The sequence below is a fragment of the Garra rufa genome, chromosome 21 (assembly GCF_049309525.1).
Source record: "Garra rufa chromosome 21, GarRuf1.0, whole genome shotgun sequence".
Lineage (NCBI taxonomy): Eukaryota > Metazoa > Chordata > Actinopteri > Cypriniformes > Cyprinidae > Garra > Garra rufa.
The window spans coordinates 9,361,271-9,379,727 of NC_133381.1; the positions used below are offsets into that span (position 1 = coordinate 9,361,271).

At 31.2% G+C, this 18,457-nt stretch overlaps 2 protein-coding genes across 2 annotated transcripts in view; one reads left to right on the forward strand and one right to left on the reverse strand.

Moving 5' to 3' along the window:
* Nucleotides 1-1,750: 1,750 nt before the first annotated feature.
* Nucleotides 1,751-9,763, reverse strand: tfb2m (transcription factor B2, mitochondrial). Its single transcript, XM_073827044.1, has 9 exons — nt 9,659-9,763; nt 7,383-7,848; nt 7,212-7,303; nt 6,037-6,190; nt 5,755-5,903; nt 4,970-5,059; nt 4,784-4,846; nt 2,201-2,352; nt 1,751-2,099 (listed from the first exon to the last, which is right to left on the reverse strand). Exons 2-9 carry the CDS (start codon nt 7,825-7,827, stop codon nt 1,913-1,915), a joined length of 1,332 nt encoding a protein of 443 aa, XP_073683145.1. The 5' UTR covers nt 7,828-7,848; nt 9,659-9,763; the 3' UTR covers nt 1,751-1,912.
* A 349-nt stretch (nt 9,764-10,112) lies between these two features.
* Nucleotides 10,113-18,457, forward strand: part of smyd3 (SET and MYND domain containing 3) — a 35,740-nt gene continuing 27,395 nt past the window's right edge. Inside the window, exon 1 of the mRNA XM_073827556.1 lies at nt 10,113-10,273. Coding sequence (XP_073683657.1) covers nt 10,113-10,273 — 161 coding nt within the window. The remainder of the gene's footprint in view (nt 10,274-18,457) is intronic.

Sequence of the window (18,457 nt, forward strand, 5' to 3'; positions counted from 1 at the left end):
ATGGCTCTGATTAGGTCATGCAGATGTTGCTTGGTAACCTTCCACAACGTTACATAGTTAATATTAATGAGTCAAATCTGTATCATAGTAGGATTCGTACATTTTCAGAGGTTCATAGATTATATAGTATTTTGTGCCTCCTAGTGGACGAGATTATAACAGTAAATTGTATGTAATAAATGTATATAATGAACACATAAATATAAAAAAAATAAAACTATAAATGAACATATTAATATATATATATATATATATATATATATATATATATATATATATATAAAATTATTTATATATATATAAAATTAATGAAGAGATTATAACAAACTGTTTGCAAATGTGTAAATATAATATATGCTTATTTGTTCATATATATATATATATATATATATATATATATATATATATATATACACACACACACACACACACACACACACACACACACAAATATAAAAATAAAATAATACAAAAATGAATGAAAAATACAGTTAAAAATTAAATGAAAAGAATAATAAAATAGATTATAACAGTAAATTGTGTGCAAACGTGTAAAATTTATATATTTATATATGAACACAAATATATAAAAAATAGTTAAAAATAAAGATATTAAAAATTATATTAATGAAGAGATAATAAATTGTGTAAATATGTGTGTAAAATATATGTATATGCTTATTATTTGTTCATATATATATATATATATATATATATATATATACACACACACACACACACACACCATAAACGCAAATATAAAAATAAAATGCAAAAATTAAAGAAAAACACTGTTAAAAATTAAATGAATAATGCAAATAAAATAATGAAAAAAAAAGATAACAGTAAATTGTGTGCAAAGTGTAAAAAAAATTATATATATATATATATATATATATATATATATATATATATGAATGAACACAAAATAATGAAAACATACAGGTAAAATACAGAAATTAATAATTATTAAATTAAGTTGTAAAAAAAAAATCAGAACTAAATTGAATTTATTGAATTAGTTTTGTCTGTTTTAGCAAACCATTTATTTATTGTCATATTACGGAATTTATTTACAATGTCTATTATATAGATTTTAGATATAGATCTCTCTCTCTCTCTCTCTCTCTCTCTCTATATATATATATATATATATATATATATATATATATATATATAAGAAATTAACACATATAAAAAAAATATGAAAAAAAATAAATATTAAAAATACAGTTAAAAATAATTTTCTTTCATTTATTGTCATATTACTGCATATTTATTTTATTTATAATTTCTACAGATTTTATTCTCCGTAATATTCTGCTAGATAAAAAAAATATTACCACACAGCGAGTGTTTTTCATTTGATCAAAACCAAGCTTTTCCTACATTTGTTTTAAGTATTTGTTTATTAAAAATTCATATTTAAATACAACAAACAAAAACAAGCGAAGCAAGTACTTTTGAACATTTACATAATTTTACATTGTTTGCTAAATGTAATCATTACAATTCCAAACGATTTTTTAATTAATTTAATATTTCCTACTATCAAAGTGGTAATCAAGCAGGTATTTGTACTCGTAGTACACACTTAATGGCTATCGGCTTCATGGTTTCAGCATGGCAACAATACCTCTCTGAAAATGTAACAATATCTTCATCACATTTTGTCTCCAACAAGCAGTCATCGACAACCAAAATGACCACTCATGAAACCTGTTTCTCCAGTCCACATTTTATGACTATATATATATAACTTTATCAAAATGTAAAGTCCTTCATAGACAGGTCTGTCTACATATTAGCCATCATTAAGGATTAGGGTTTCTTTAAACAATACGGTGTTTTTCTTCTTTAGCCGATTCTTCCATATAAAACAATGAAAGTTTTTTGTCCATGATTGGCGGTATTACGAGCGACCAGTGTTCGTGGTTTCCAGCGTCTCCTCATAAAGCCAGCTCTCAGTGAAGCTTCCAGACTGCTCCATTAGCTCAAACAGACGCTTGAACTCATCTGGGTAAACATCGCCTGTCATCACGTCATCAAGGAAGCCAAGCTTTGAGGTGAACTCTAATCCACTGCCAGGACTCCATGAACTTTGGAAAACAAACACAAAAGGAAAGTATGAATACAACCTTGTATTATATTAGTTTAAAACTGGTTGTATCAAAATACAGGTTAGAGTTCATAAACTTACTTAATTTGTTCTATCAATCTGCTTTTTCTTTTGGCAAGGCATTGTTTCACCATCATAACCAGAGTGCTGCCATTCAAGGGAGTCAGGAGAGAGTTAAACAAGTCCTCGCGTGGAGTTATCCGCACCAAACAAAGGTTATCACTGTGGGATAACTGTGGGAAGATTATAATAAAAAAAAGTGTAAATAATTTTTTTTTTTTTTTTTTTGTAGTAGCTTTGATAAAACATTACAGTAAAAAACATATGACAATGTTAAAAAAAAAATTCAAATGTTATTTTAAACCCTTCTCTTTATCAAAAAAGTATTTTTTTCAGTATTTCTTTATAAATAGAAAATTCAAAAGATTTCAAATCATTTATTAAAAAAAATAAAATTACGGGAATAATTACGTTATAATATTTCGGGAGGTGGAGAGTTTTTTTTCTAATTCACTTCAGCACTTCCATTCCTACAACAGCGCTTCAGTGCCACGTTAAAATTTAAAAAAGTCGAAATGTTTCGAGAATAAAGTTGAAAATGTTTTGAGAATAAATTCACAATTGTGGAAATTAAGTTGAAATGTTTCAAGAATAAATTCTAAATAGTGGGAATTAAGTTTCGAGAATAAAGTTAAAATGTTCCTAGAATAAATTCAAAATTTTGTGGGAATAAAGTCTAAATGTTTCGAGAATAAAGTTAAAATGTTCCGAGAATAAATTCAAAATTGTGGAAATGAAGTTGAAATGTTCAGAGAATAAATTAAAAAATTGTGGGAATTATATCGAAATGTTTCAAAAATAAAGTTGAAATGTTCTAGAATAAATTCAAAATTGTGGCAATTAAGATTGAAATGTTTCAAAAATAAAGTTGAAATGTTTCGTGAAATAAAGTTATGATGTTTAGAAAGTATAGCTTGCCCATGCAAATGGCCCGGATTGAAAGCACCGGGAAAAGTTTCCAGGCCACTGGAATTTATTTGAATATATGTGTTATTATTAGCAGAAATCATGCCATATGTTATACTCCCAGGGACAGTATGCTTCGATTGCATTCATTAGGCCTATTTGTAGTGCACAGCCACCCAATAATAGCAATAAGCTTTGTGCTTTTGGTAATTTTAATATAAAACAAAGTCTCAGCTTTCAAAATCTGTCAGTTTTATCAGAAAAAAAAAAAAAATCAGTATTGCCTAATTGTAATCAGAGAGATGACTGATTTACATGCCGCTTAAACTGAGGCGAATACAGTGATCTGTCACGCCACATTAAAGAGCATGAATAACACATTATTGTACTGTATTATTGTATTGACATACCGTACTGTTTATATTTTGTTATAAAACTGACAGCTTTTGAAAGCGGAGACTTTGGAATATCTCCCGCTGCTCCCAATCCAGGCCATTTGCATGCACAATAGGCTTATATATATATATATATATATATATATATATATATATATATATATATATATATATATACACACACACACTCTCAAAATATTATAACTTTATTCTCGTAACTGCTACGAATTAATCCTCGTAATTTTGATTTAATTCTTAATTTATTCTCGAAACACTTCGACTTTATTCTCGAAACACTTTGAGATTATACTTATAATTTTGACTTAATTCACAAATTTATTTTCAAAACATTTTCACTTTTGTCGAAACACTTCAACGTTATTCTCGTAATTTTGACTTTATTCTCAAAACATTTTTACTTTTCTCAAAACCCTTCGACTTTATTCTTGCAATTTCAAATTTATCCTCAAAAATGTATTCTCGAAACACTTCGACTTTATTCCCGAAAGTTGAAATATTTCGACTTTCTTCTCAATCTTTTTTTTTTTTAACGTGGCAAAACAGTGCTGTAGAAAAGTAGTGACAGTAAAGACATTTATAATGTTGCTCAAGATTTCTATTTCAAACAAATGCTGTTCTTTTGAATTTTTTATTCAAAGAATCCTAAAAAATTGATCGTTTTCCACAGAAACACAACTTTTTCAACATTGATAATAATCTTAAAATTTTCCTTGAGCTGCAGATCAGCAAATGATTTCTGAAGGATCATGTGACACTAAGAACTGGAGAAATGGCTTTGATCACAGGAAAAAAATACTTTTTAAAGTATTTTCAAATAGAAAACAACTATTTTAAATAGTAAAAAATAAATTATATTTGAAAGCATATTAGAAATGTAAATATTTCAAATTATTACTGTTTTTAATTGCATTTAATTATGTAAGTAAAATCTACCTTGAGCAGCGTAAGAGACTTCTGACATTTGAACAGTGGCTGGCGTGTTTGTATATGTATACTTACATGCCATTTATTAAAAAACAAAATTCCCTAAGCAAATAAGCATAGTAAACAATGCTTTTAGTACACAAGGCAGATTAAAGTTTCTCTGCTCATTTTTTAAGTACTCAAGTGATAAATCTGACTTTATTCAGTGGGAAAATGAGTTGTCAGGCTCATAGATCGATTTAGACTGATTAACTAATGATTGACAGAAGGATCTGATGACACAGTGCTACTGAATCACTAATACAATATAAACCGATGCTAAATTCTAGAGTGATAGTATTTTTGTGACAATACTTACAGTGTTCTTTAAGGAGAACCTTCCAGTATTTTTAGTTACAGTTAGAAAGGATGACAATGGCTCCTGGTGAGAACAAAGCAGAAATTCACAAATACAGTACGTGCACTGAAAAAACTATAGTTGATCAATTATTCCTGCAAAAAGGTAACGTTGATGCATATATAATACATAAAATAAAAAGCTTACCTCATGCAGTAACTCGATATCACAGGCCATTTGCCAGAGAACACAGAAAGCTTGATAGTTCTTGTAATCTCCTGGAGGGGTCAATAGTTTCTGAAAGAGAATCAAATTCAAAATTCATACTTGGATCCAACTTGAAAGCTCCATGTGTCTTTTTCCACAAATTTTGTATGTATGCAAATTGTATAATAATATTCAAGGTAAACATTTCTAGCAGTGTTGCCAAGTTTGCAACTTTCCCTTAGAATTGGGATACTTTAACACCTGTTGCCGTGGGTTGAAGCAACCCCAATAACATGATATTTTACCCCCGGAATGAGATTTTTACTGGAGGACACACCCACAGAAATGTGATTGGGCTAGTTTTGAATACCAATTGGGCAGGTTTGGCAACCCTGATTTCTAGTAACTGTGCAGTTATTTCTCAGATTTTATTTTCAGAAAGTTTTGGAACATCTGTCACTACCGAAACACAGTAACATAATTTAATAAGAAGGGTTATATTGACCTATTAAGATTTTGCTTAAATCTTCCTTGTAAATAAAGTATGTCACAAAAGTGAGTACACCCCTCACATTTCAGCAACCATTTTAGTGTATCTTCTCAAGGGACAATACGATTGAAATGAAACTTGGATATATTTTAGAGTAGTCAATGTGTAGCGTGTATAGCAGTATAGACTTATTGTCACCTGAAAATTACTTTAACATTCAGCCAGTTTGCACCAATTCTCTAGAATGGCCCATTTAGGTGAAACCTTCTCGTACACAGAAGTCATGCAAACTCACCGTGTATTCTTTCTGACTGATGAACATGATCAACTCCACACGTCCGTAGTGGTAAATAGAGCGGCGCTCAAACAGGTTGTAAATCAGCTTCCACAGCAAGTTCTTCTCATTTCTTTGCGAGAAGATCCCCACAACTTTCACTGGGACATCTTCACACAAAATGGAAAGAAAGAAAGAAAAAGCATTTACATATTTCTTGCCTAAAAGGATAGTTTACTCATCCTCATGTTATTGTCTCTCTTTCTTCCCATTCACAATAATCTATATGTTTAGGGCACTAACCTGCTGACCAAGGTACCTCTGGGATGGCAAGCTTAGAGAAGAGCTTCTCCGAGTACATGGCGGGTGGTCTCATGCTGCCTTGGCCAATGGGATCCAGCTTGAAGAAGTCACAATGAACCACATCTAGCTGCCCATCCAGTTTGCTCTCCAAGGCCTTTAAGATCAAAGGTTTATTTAAGGGTGTGCTGTTTCTTGATTAACATCTGTCGTGGTTAAATTGACATTGATGTTCTTCATAATCAAGTAGAGGCAAACACCAGCTAAAAAATGGTTTTAGGTGAGTTATTTCAAAACATTTCCAAACATTCATTTTGCCATTAATTGTAATAATCCAGTGACATTTGTGACCCTGGACCACAAAACTTAAGTCGCTGGGGTATATTTGTAGCAATAGCCAAAAATACATTGCATGGGTCAAAATTTTTGATTTTTCTTTTATGCCAAAAATCATTAAGAAATTAAGTAAAGTTCATGTTCCATGGACACTTTTTGTAAAATTCCTACTGTAAACATATCAAAATGTAATTTTTGATTTGTAATATGCATTAAAAACCTAATTTGGACAACTTTAAAGGTGATTTTCTCAGTCTTTTAGATTTTTTTGCATCCTCAGATTTCTGATTTCAAATAGATGTATCTCAGCCAAATACTGTCCTATCCTAACAAACCATACATCAATAGAAAGCTTATTTATTGAGCTTTCATATGATGTATAAATCTCAGTTTAGTCAAATTTAACCTTATGACTGGTTTTGTCGTCCAGGGTCACATTTTTGTTTGCACAATGAGTCTGACAAACAGCCAGTGCTCCACACAGAGATCTGATCCCATCATCATCCAATCTATCTGGAATGACATGAAGAAACATAAACTGAGACAGACTAAATCCAGAAGAACTCTGGCAAGATGCTTCAAGAGACCAACCTGAAAAACTATGCGCAAGTGCACCTAGGGCAAAAGCTGCTATAATCGCAAAGGATGGTCACACCAAATTCTGACGGCACCCATTCACAACAGAGGATTCTCATTGGTGAGCAAGTGATGCTAAATTTCTCCAAATTTGTTCTGATGAAGAACAAACTCATCTACATATTGGATGGCCAACTTCTAGGTTATTTATTAGTGAAATAAAAGCTGATAATGAGCAGAATAAGGAGATCATTTCGGACGTCTACCTTCAGCTCAGGAAGGAAGTTTTTGTCCCCTTCCAGGGCAACTACCCTTTGAGCCCCACGGTTCAGCAGAGCACGTGTCAACACTCCAGGACCTGCGGAAAGAGACAAAAACCCACGTTAATATTTTTACAAATACTGACAGTGTTAAATTATTAGTTGCAGAAAACACACCTGGGTTACACTCAAATATAACAGCTTTCCCATCATCAATGTCTCCGGCGAGACGGTCGGTCACGATTCTTGCAAGGGAAGGGTCTACAATGAACTGGCTCATGTTTTTACAAGCCATCGCTTTCTGTGTGTTCTCTTCCACATCGCCCAGATCTAAAGGGTCGTACCGGCAGAGAGGGCGAAACTGACCCTGCAGAGGCACAGCGACAGCAGAGAGGTTCCTCTGAACGCCTCCTGGGGATGGGGAAATTCGCTCTGGTTTGACCACCTGAGCTTGGGTCTTTCTTGATCCGGAGGGGAATGGGTCTAGAGAGTAAATTCTCGCAGAGGTAAACAAAGTCCTGTGTTTAGTTACGGGGAGAGCGCAGGGTGATGCAGATGTTGGCGTTCCATATAGAGTTCTTAAAGTAAGGACAAAGAACCTACATCCTCCACACGCTGCCATGATGACCAACAAGCTTGAAGCCTGAAATCATATAATAAGCAATTAAAATAGCAAATCAAAACCTAGTTATATATATGCACAGTACCAGTCAAAAGTTTCTGAACAGTAAGATTTTTAATGTTTTTAGAGAAGTCTCTTCTGCTCACCAAGCCTGCGTTTATTTGATCCAAAATACAGCAAAAGCTGTTATATTGTGAAATATTTTGACTATTTAAAATAGTTGTTTTCTATTTGAATATATTTTAAAATGTAATTATAATAATCAAAGCTAAATTTTCAGCATCATTACTCCAGTCTTCAGTGTCACACAATCTTTCAGAAGTCATTCTAATATGCTGATCGGCTGTTCAAGAAACATTTTTTAGTTTTATTATCAATATTTCAAACAGTTGAATACAATTTTTTCAGGATTGTTTTACGAATTGAAAGATAAGCACTTATCTTATTAGAAATTAATACTTTTATTTAGCAAGGATGCTTTAAATTAATCACAAGTGATTATAAACATCTATAATGTTACAAAATATTACTATTTTTAAGATAAATGCTGTTTCTTCTAACTTTATATTCTCCAAAGAAACCTGAAAAAAATTTACTCAAATGCTGTTTTCAACATCATAATAAATTTTTTTTCAAGCAACAATTCAGCATATTAGAATGATTTCTGAAGGATCATGTGACTGGAGTAATGATGCTAAAAATTCAGGTTTGAAATCACAAGAATAAATTACATTTTTAAATAGAAAAGTTATTTTAAATGGCAAAAATGTTTCACAATTTTACTGTTTTTGCTGTACTTTGGATCGACTAAATGCAGGCTTGGTGAAAAATGCAGGCTTCTTTGAAAAACATTTTAAAAAATCTTACAGCTCAAAAACTTTTGACTGGGAGTGTGTGTATATATACTAATATATAAAGAGATACCCTATGCATTTATAGAATATTTTTACATATATGTGACTCTCGACCACAAAACCAATCTTAAGTAGCACAGGAATATTTGTAGCAATAACCAAAACTACACTGTATGGGTCAAAATGATAGATTTTTCTTTTATGCCAAAATTCATTTGGATATTAAGTAAAGATCATGTTCCATGAAGATATTTGGTAAATTTCCTATCATAAATATATCAAAACTTCATTTTTGATTAGTAATATGCATTGCTAAAAACTTAATATGGAAAACTTTAAAGCCGATTTTCTCAATATTTAGATTTTTTGCACCCTCAGATTACAGATTTTCAAATAGTCCTATCTCAGACAAATACTGTCCTATCCTAACAGCGTGCATCAATGGAAAGCTTTCAGGTGATGTATAAATCTCAATTTCAAAAGAAGAAGAACCCTATGACTGGTTTTGTAGTCCAGGCTCACATATGCATTGTACAAGCTATACAGTCTTCCCAAACCTTTTAACCTATGAATTTTCATATAAAATTTAAATGAAATATTTGTATAGACATTGTAATCACAATGAGCAATTTGTAACTGATAAAATATGAAAAATTAACTAGAAAAAAGATAAATGACTAGAACCCTGACTCCTGGCATCAAAAAAGCCATTTCACGTGGTTATATAAGTAAATTCCGCACAGACATTTTCTTCGCCCAGTTTCTATATTCTTTACTGCAAATAGCTCTCTAAATACAAATTTGGCCCATGGTTTCAATACTTTAACCATTACATTACATACTATAATCCTGTCTATTCAGCTGAAACGCCATTATCCATGCTGCGGCAGCAAACCTAACTCGTTAACTCTCCAGTCTCTCCTGATGCATGCAGATTATTGTTTACACAATGTTAAACACTTTTAATCCAAACTAACCTTAAATTATGCGGTTCTTGTCCACATGATCTACATTAACGAAAGCTGCGCAACACACGCGTCGGTGACATTGAACCCCGCATGTTGATGACCCGACTGTTTCGCAATCCTATTGGTGAGGCGCACAACGTACGTCATGTTGCCGCGACGTGCTAACATACTATGCTGATCAAGAGTGCGTCAGTTTTGCGCATTCTGGGAGGTAATGAAATTATTATATTCTGTATTATTCCGTTAGTCTTTTATTAATATGTTCATCAAGCATTCATCTCAATATAACCTGTTTATACACAAATAAAAAAAAATGTTATGTGGTGATTTTCAGATTTGTAATCATCTGCGCAGTGCCGTGTCAAGTTGACAGGCATGAATACAAACAGCGCATTTGTAATGTGTATGAACTGTATGTCTGCACATGGACGCTCGGTTCGAGTGATGTTAGTGTTGTGATATGATGGCTGGGAATATAGAGAGGTTTGTCAGTGAGGGTAAAGGAAACGGTTTGCGTGCTCTGCGCGAAATCAAAGCCGGTGAGGAGATTTATTCATGCGAGCCCTATGCATTCTGCATAGCCAAGGATTTCTTGAAGACTGCTTGTCAAAGTTGTCTGAAGAGGTAAGAAACCATGCTTAAGAATATTTTGTATTAGAGAGAATTATTAATACAGTTTATTCAGAGGGTTGCATCCAGCTACATGTTTATGCTCAGGTTAGTGAATGTCAAAATGTGTTTGAGATGAGTTGAGATGTTATAATGCAAACTATTTTAAGAAAAAAAAGCAAGCCTGATCCAAAATACAGCAGTAATATTGTGAAATCTTTTTACGATTTAAAATAGCTGCTTTTTATTTAAATACATTTTAAAATGTAATTTATTCCGGTGATCAAAGCTGAAATTATTTAATCCAAAATACAGCAAAAGCGGTAATATTGTGAAATATTTTACCATTTAAAATAGCTGCTTTCTGTTACAATATATTTTAAAATGTAATTTATTCCTGTGATCAAAGCTCAATTGTCAGCATCATTACTCGTTTTCAGTGTCACATGATGCTTCTGAAATCATCCTGATATGCTGATTTGCAAGAAACATTTTTATAATAATAATAATAATAATAATAATTATTATTATTATTATTATTATTATTATTATTATTATTATCAATATTTAAAACAGTTAAGTAATTTTTCCAGATTAGTTGGTGAATAGAAAGATTCAAAGATCAGCATTTAACATTATACGATACACTATACCAGTGGTTCTCAAACTTTTCACAGTGGCGTACCCCCATAATATTTAAGGGATAAAATTTCCCCCTTTAAATTGATTTACATGAATTTTTACTTTTTAGGAAGCTAGTGACATTATACCATGTATGTAAATGACAGTACATGTACTACAGTATCATAGTATTTTTCAAAGTACCATGGTGTTTGTAGCAGCGCAGCTTTATAAGGTTTCTCTTCACTTCTGCCGTTTTTCCTTATGATAATGTTTTTATAATATGAAATGTATTTGTGTGATGGTAGTGGATACAAAGCAAACATAAATTAGTGCAGGACAAAATGCATGTGAGTAATGCTGACACTTCTTAGTATGTTCTCTAGGGGGCGCTGTTGCTCTTTCTCAGATGTTGCTGCACCTTAAGTTATTGGACAGGCTGTTTTTTGGTCAACTAATGAGGTGTCTGACATTAGAGTGCCTAAATACATACCTAAAATAAAGTAATCTAGAAGTTAAACTTTACACTATTTGAAAAATACCCGTTAATTTCACTTTACATTGAACTTTTTTTTTTTGGTGAAGGCCGCTTTTCGACCCTCCATGCTAATTGGCAGGATCAATTGATTTTCACAGCGCTTTCAGTGGATAAATATGTATTGCATTTTTCTTTCTTTCTTTCTTTCTTTCTTTCTTTCTTTCTTTCTTTCTTTCTTTCTTTCTTTCTTTCTTTCTTTCTTTCTTTCTTTCTTACTTTCTTTCTTCACTTAAGTGTGTATATATTTTGAAAACATATAGCAGATGATTTGCTTGATTTGACCATCCATTTTATTTTGACAATGCAGAATTATTATTATTATTATTATTATTATTTTTTTTTTTTTTTTTTTGGTGTTTAATATATAATTTATGTAGGATAAATATTGTAACCAACAATTAAATTATTATATTATATTCCAGATTTTCAAATAGATGTATCTCGGCCAAATATTGTCCTATCCTAACAAACCATACATCAATAGAAAGCTTATTTATTGAGCTTTCATATGATGCATACATCTCAGTTTTGTAAAATTTAACCTTATGACTGGTTTTGTAGTCCAGGGTCACATATAATCCTCACTTTCCTATGTTGTCCATCAGAAAAGCAAAGTTATTTGTTGAGAGCATCTGTTGAGGGCCTTTTCATCAGCTTCCGAAATATCACTGTCATAAGTCATTTGCTTAAAAGGCTGCTTCTAGTGATCCAGCGGTCTGGCTTGTTTGTTGTCACCATTGCTATTCATTTCAGACACGTACTGTATTTTCATTTCCAGAGGTGTAATTTTTCCTCTCACTGAGCGGAAAGCGTGTGCAGGATGACGCCGTAATGAGATTGACGTTTTTAGCAGATGTGCTGTGATTTAATTCACACCAGCTTTTCATGCCCTCTCTGTAGCCTGATCATTTCTGACACTTGATTAAAGTCTACAAAACTCTCAGTACCCCACAAATGCTCGTGCGGGATGTGTGTTGAGAAGAATCAGGCGGTAGGCCTCAGCAGACAATGTAGAAATGTTGAGATTGTTTCTGTATTCCAGTGAACTGAGGGAAAGTGGCATCTATGGTTCACAGATGAACCTTTCCATTTCACAAAAGGTTCTTTATCCACCTTATTTCTCAATGCAGAAGTGAGATTTTCGGTTCATTAGCCTCTATAGGGAGATGACCAACATGCAGTAAATGATAAAACCGTTTGCACTACAAAAAAAGTGTGTTCATAATTAAGATAATACATTAAAATAATATGGTAAGACACACCTATTTGTAATATCAAGCAGCAAAGCAAGCTGTTTTGTACTGCTAAAAGTAGCTGGACACGGATAAGACCACAAGCCAGACCCATAAATTTTACAAATAGCCGCGTCCACTACTAGAAAAATAAGGTGAATGGTGGGTTAGATTATTAATGTTCTTCTCATTAAGACAAAAGACTCTTTTATTAACTGTTTTAATAATTGTTTAACTGTTTTCCACATTGTTTCTTTGAATTTATGTAGATTTTTCTTTATTGCACACATATAAGCACATTATAGATATGATATTTCAGGTTCACAGGTGTGTCAGACATACAAATCACCAGTGTCAGAAATTAACTTTTCCATTAAAAGGCAATATTTGCCCCCCGAAACTTATTTCCAGGGACATTTTTTACATTCGTGAGGACAATTTTTATAATCACATTATTGTTATAATAACCATACTATGTTGTCTTTAATGTCAAATACTTACAAAAAAGTATGTTTAATTAATTAATTTTATAAAGAAATAATTAATTATTATTTTATTTATTTTTTATTTACTTTCCAAAAAGTTTTTTTTGCTGGTAAATAAATTCTGGTAAATTATTCTTTCTGCTAAATATTCCTTATAGTTGATCATTTTAATAATTTTATTAGTAGTAGACGTAGTACTATCATCAGGTGACAATGTGCATCTATGGTTCAATGAGGAACCTTTCCATTGCACAAAATGTTCTTTATTTTTTGGAAAAAGGTCTTTAGATTTTTTTTTTTGCACACATGTATAAGCACATTATAGACATTTCAAGTTCACAGACATGTCAGACATTTTCTATTATAGGGCACAATATTTGCCCCTAGAACTGATTTCCAGGGTATTTTTTTTTACATTGGTTGATTAAAAAAAAAAAAAAAAACTACTTTTGCGAACTAGTCCTAGGTATTTCGCCTGGTGTCTTGACAGTGAATATCATTAATAATAAAAAAAAGTCGAAATTTCGACTCCCCGACGCAAAGGGGCGCCATAACATTTGAAAAAAGTGGGCCAAATTTACTAAAAAGGCTGTAACTCTTGAACGGAATGAGATATTTTTCCTAAACTTACAAATGTGTAAGAGCTCAATCTTTGGTCAAATTAAAAAAAAAAAAATTGCAGATTTGCAACTTGGTGGTGAAAATACCTATAACTATGCAACCGTTCATCCCATTGACTTGGTATCTTTGTCCAATGTGCCACAAGGGTCTTTGAAGACATTTGCATATCTCAAAAAACATGGCCGCTATCAGCCAGTATCACATTTTTCAAGTGTATAAAAGACTGCATATTGCAAGATTTTCCTAACATATACTCACTCTTCATATCATGTGATAGATCTTCTCATGCTGAGCAACTTTGCCTCAAGGAACACTGCTGTCAATCAAAGCGTTCACTAATTGTTTCCAATTATGTTAAAAAAACTACTTTTGCGAACTAGTCCTAGGTTTTTCGCTCCGTCTTGAGCAAACCACTGCTGCACAATTCTCTGTACTCTCTTGATAAATAATTATCAAAAAAAAAAAAAAATTGTCCTTTGGTTAGCTATAACAGGGTCATTTACTTAAAGGGGCATAGCCAAATATACCCAAAAGCTTATAAACACTGAATGAAAATTGAAAACTCAAAACTTTACTTGGTAAGACTTTGTGTCAGCTGATTATTAAAAAGCATGCAAAGTTTAATTGAAATCATAGGTGCCCTACAACAGTTAAAATTTTTTTAATGGTGAATGACCTCAAATTGTTCATATATTCACACAAACACTAGGTCTTGAACACTGCTGTCAATTAAATTGTGCATTAAATATTCAAAATTATTAAAAAAGGACTACTTTTGCGAACTAGTCCTTGTTTTTTTTGCTCAATATCAACAAATCCACTGCAGTACAATTCCCTGGACCATTTAGATGCATAATTATTAAACAAATATCGAACTGGACACTTTGTCATTTTTAAAGGGGCATGGCCAATTATACCCAAAAGCCTATAAATCTTAAACGAAAACTCAAAACTTCACGAAACTAGGTGAACTATAGGTGGCTTTAGAAATAGTCGGTGCTATAACAGTCATAAATGTTAAAAATCATTATATTTCTGTGGTAAAATACCTGGATTTGCTTAAAGTCCTTGATTTAGGTGGTTACAGCCATGTTAACCCAATGTCTTTTTCCATATGTGCTTAAATGCCTTAAGTGCTTGAACCCTGGTAATCGCTGCTTGCAGCTATATTTTACATCATATCTGTACTGTTTTGTTTATGATGAGGGAATTCACGGCTCTGAGTTCTGAATATCCTTTGATTGGACAATGCATTCCTAAACTCGTCAGAAACATTTTCACATTTCATTTAAATTGCGACAGCCGTAATACATTGTTTAATTGCACGGGGGCATTTTTTTCCCCCTTTGTATGGAATTCATAGGGCATTTTAGTTCATTTCAGGTAGTTAGAGCCATCGTCATTAGTTTGTCTGAGGCCTTTGTTTCAGACTGTGGTTTGACTCCAAAGTGTCTGTCACAGAACGTCAGATATTTCTCACAGGTAATTTAAGCAGGCCTACTTTATTTCTTAAACTATTTTTAAACAAGGTCACGATAATTCTCACTTGCACTTGTTTTTAGTTTCATGTTCTGGAGTTGAGTAAACACACACACCCTTTTTTCCTGCTTCTCTCCCTCCTCCTGCTCTCTTTTATTCATCTTTTCCCTGTGGAGGTATTAATTGCCATCTGCTTTTTGTCATTTGGCTGGCTGGGGCAGCCGTTCATCATATTTCAGGTATGTCATTTTCCTGAGTCCCGCTCAATGCTTTTCTGAGCGTGACCTTGTGGAGTGGATCTTTCCACTTGAGAGAGAGGGGGAAAAAGCAGACAAACAGGCTCGGAAGACAGTCATTTCTGGCCGGGGATTAGTGCTTCAGTCCTGCTGATAACCTGGCTCATCAATAGAGAGCCGTCTGCACGGACTCACCCTGGAGAACAGTGAGGATGAAAAGAAACGCCATGGAAACAGAACGTTAATAATCCGCTCAGAAGAGCTCTGTATTGTAATGGTCCCTGACTGCTGCTCTGAATAAACCCGAAGATGCTTGTGCTGTCACAGAGCTCAAAGAATATCCTTTACAATATGTTCAGAAATGAGCGCTTGAACCCTTTGCAGATGATGGTTTTAGATGGTAATACTACGGTTTTCAAAAATATATACCATGAAACTAAATTACTAACATGATTAAAAATTCTATCTATCTATCTATCTATCTATCTATCTATCTATCTATCTATCTATCTATCTATCTATCTATCTATCTATCTATCTATCTATCTATCGATCTATCGTTCTATCGTTCTATCTATCGTTCATTATAATCCATCTTCAATATTCAAAATATTACTATTACATTTTTAAATGTTAAATTATTAATGTATAAAATGTTCACAAATAATGTAAATTGAATGATATATTTTTATCATATGTACATTTATGTATGTACGTAATCTTGAATAAATATACTTATATAATTGCAATAAGTATGTTAATTTATTATATATTTCAGTAATTATATTTTAAAAAAGCAATATTCAAAATATTAAATATTGCTATTAAATATTAACAAATGATCTTTTTACGTTGTATATTTATGATATTTTACATATATTTATTTCTGAAAATATATGTAATATTCAAAATTACTATTAAATCTAAAAAATAAAAAAAAATATTTTTCCCCACTGAAATAATATTCAAAGTATTACTATTCAAATAAATGTTCTACAATTATGTAAATTAAATCATGTATTTTTTTATATATATCTTGCATATTTTTTTAATGGAATATTTAAAATTACAATAACATATTCGAAAATAATATAAATTGAATGATGTATTTTTTTTTTTTTTTTTACTTTTTTTATGTATGTACATGCATTTGAATAAATATTCCTATAATTAAAATAAGTATGCTGACATATTTGTTATAAATTTTAATATTTCAGTATTTATATTTAAAAAATCTAATATTCAAATGATTAAATATTACTATTAAATATTCAAAAATGTTTTTTACATCATATTTATATATTTTACATATATTTCTAAGTATTTCTTAAAATATGCAATATTTAAAATTACTATTAAATATTTAAAATTAAATTATGTATTATGGACATTTTTTCCTATACAATATTCAAAATATTACTATTAAATGTTTATTTACATAAAACAATGTTTTTTTTTACATTTATGTATGTATAAATGTTTAAATAAATAAAATTATTTAATAGTAATAAGTATGTTAATATATATTGTTTATATATATTTCAGTATTTAAGGGTTTATATTTTAAAAATGCAATGTTAAAAATATTATAATATTACTATTAAATATTAAAAAATATCTTTTTACATTATATATTGATATGATACTTTACATATATTTATATATTTCCTAAAATATGCAATATTCAAAATTATTATTACATCTAAAAAAGTAAATCATTTTATATTTCAATTTTTTCGTCAATGATACAATTATTCAAAATATTACTATTAAATGTAAAAAAGTAAATTAAATAATGTATTATATATAATGTATTTAACTTTTTTATTTAATATTTAAAATTACAAAAATATAAAAAAATATAAATTGAAATATTTTTTAACATTTTTATTTTTATGTATGTACATAATTTTGAATAAATATATGAATGTAATTGTAATAATATATATTGTTAGATATTTCAATATTTCAGTATTTATGTCTATTTAAAATATTAAATGTTATGATTAAATACTCAAAAATTACCTTTTACATCATATGTTTAAATGGTATTTTGCATATATGTTTATTTGTTTGTTTAGCCTTATTAAAACTCATATCACCCACATGAGCATGCAGGGCTCAGCTCATTATGTAAATGTGCTAACTACCAGCAGGGTTAATGTATGTTTGAATTGTTAATAAGATGAATGGGTTAAAGGAAAATATGAATCAATATTAATTTTACTGCTGAGAATCCCTCAGATGCATGACATTGATGTTGTGTTGTAACATCGGCCGTTCCTAATCATGATAGATTAAACTGCTCTTTTATGCTTTTCTGCTGAAAGCAATGCAACAGATGCTGTAGACTTGTTCTCCTGGGCTTAATTTAGGAGTAATGAGGTCCATGACACAGCATATGGAGATTTTTTTTTTTTTTTTTTTAAATAAAACAAGCCGTATGCATTTAGATGAATATTAATAACTATGCACCGTAAAGGTTAATGTGCTATAGAAGATGAATTTCTCAGGAATAGTTCAGGGACCTTAAGATGCATTGCTTAGAAGGCTAAGTAAAGGCTTGTGCATGATTCCACGTTTGTAACAGGCTTCCAGTGTAAAACAATTAAAGCATATTTGCAGCTGTCACTCTTGCAGCATGTGTCATATCTTTCAACAGCATATCGAGACGGTTTCACCCTGGTGATGAAATGCAGTATCTCTTGACCTTGGTTAAAGCCAAAGTAAACAGTGTGTAATGCATGACTGCTTTACTATTGAACTACTCATTTTCAATTACAGTAGCCGGGAGTCATGCTGGAATCTCAGCTGCAGTCCCGTTCAGCTGTGAAACCATGTGTTTTGTCGATACTCACATTAATTTTAAAGCATTTCAAAGCACCAGAGGGCTGCAAAATGCATTTTAGAATGAATAATGCATCTCTGTGAGTGCTGTAACAATTTTAACAGCTTTATAAAGTCATTTTATTACTTACTGCATGTAA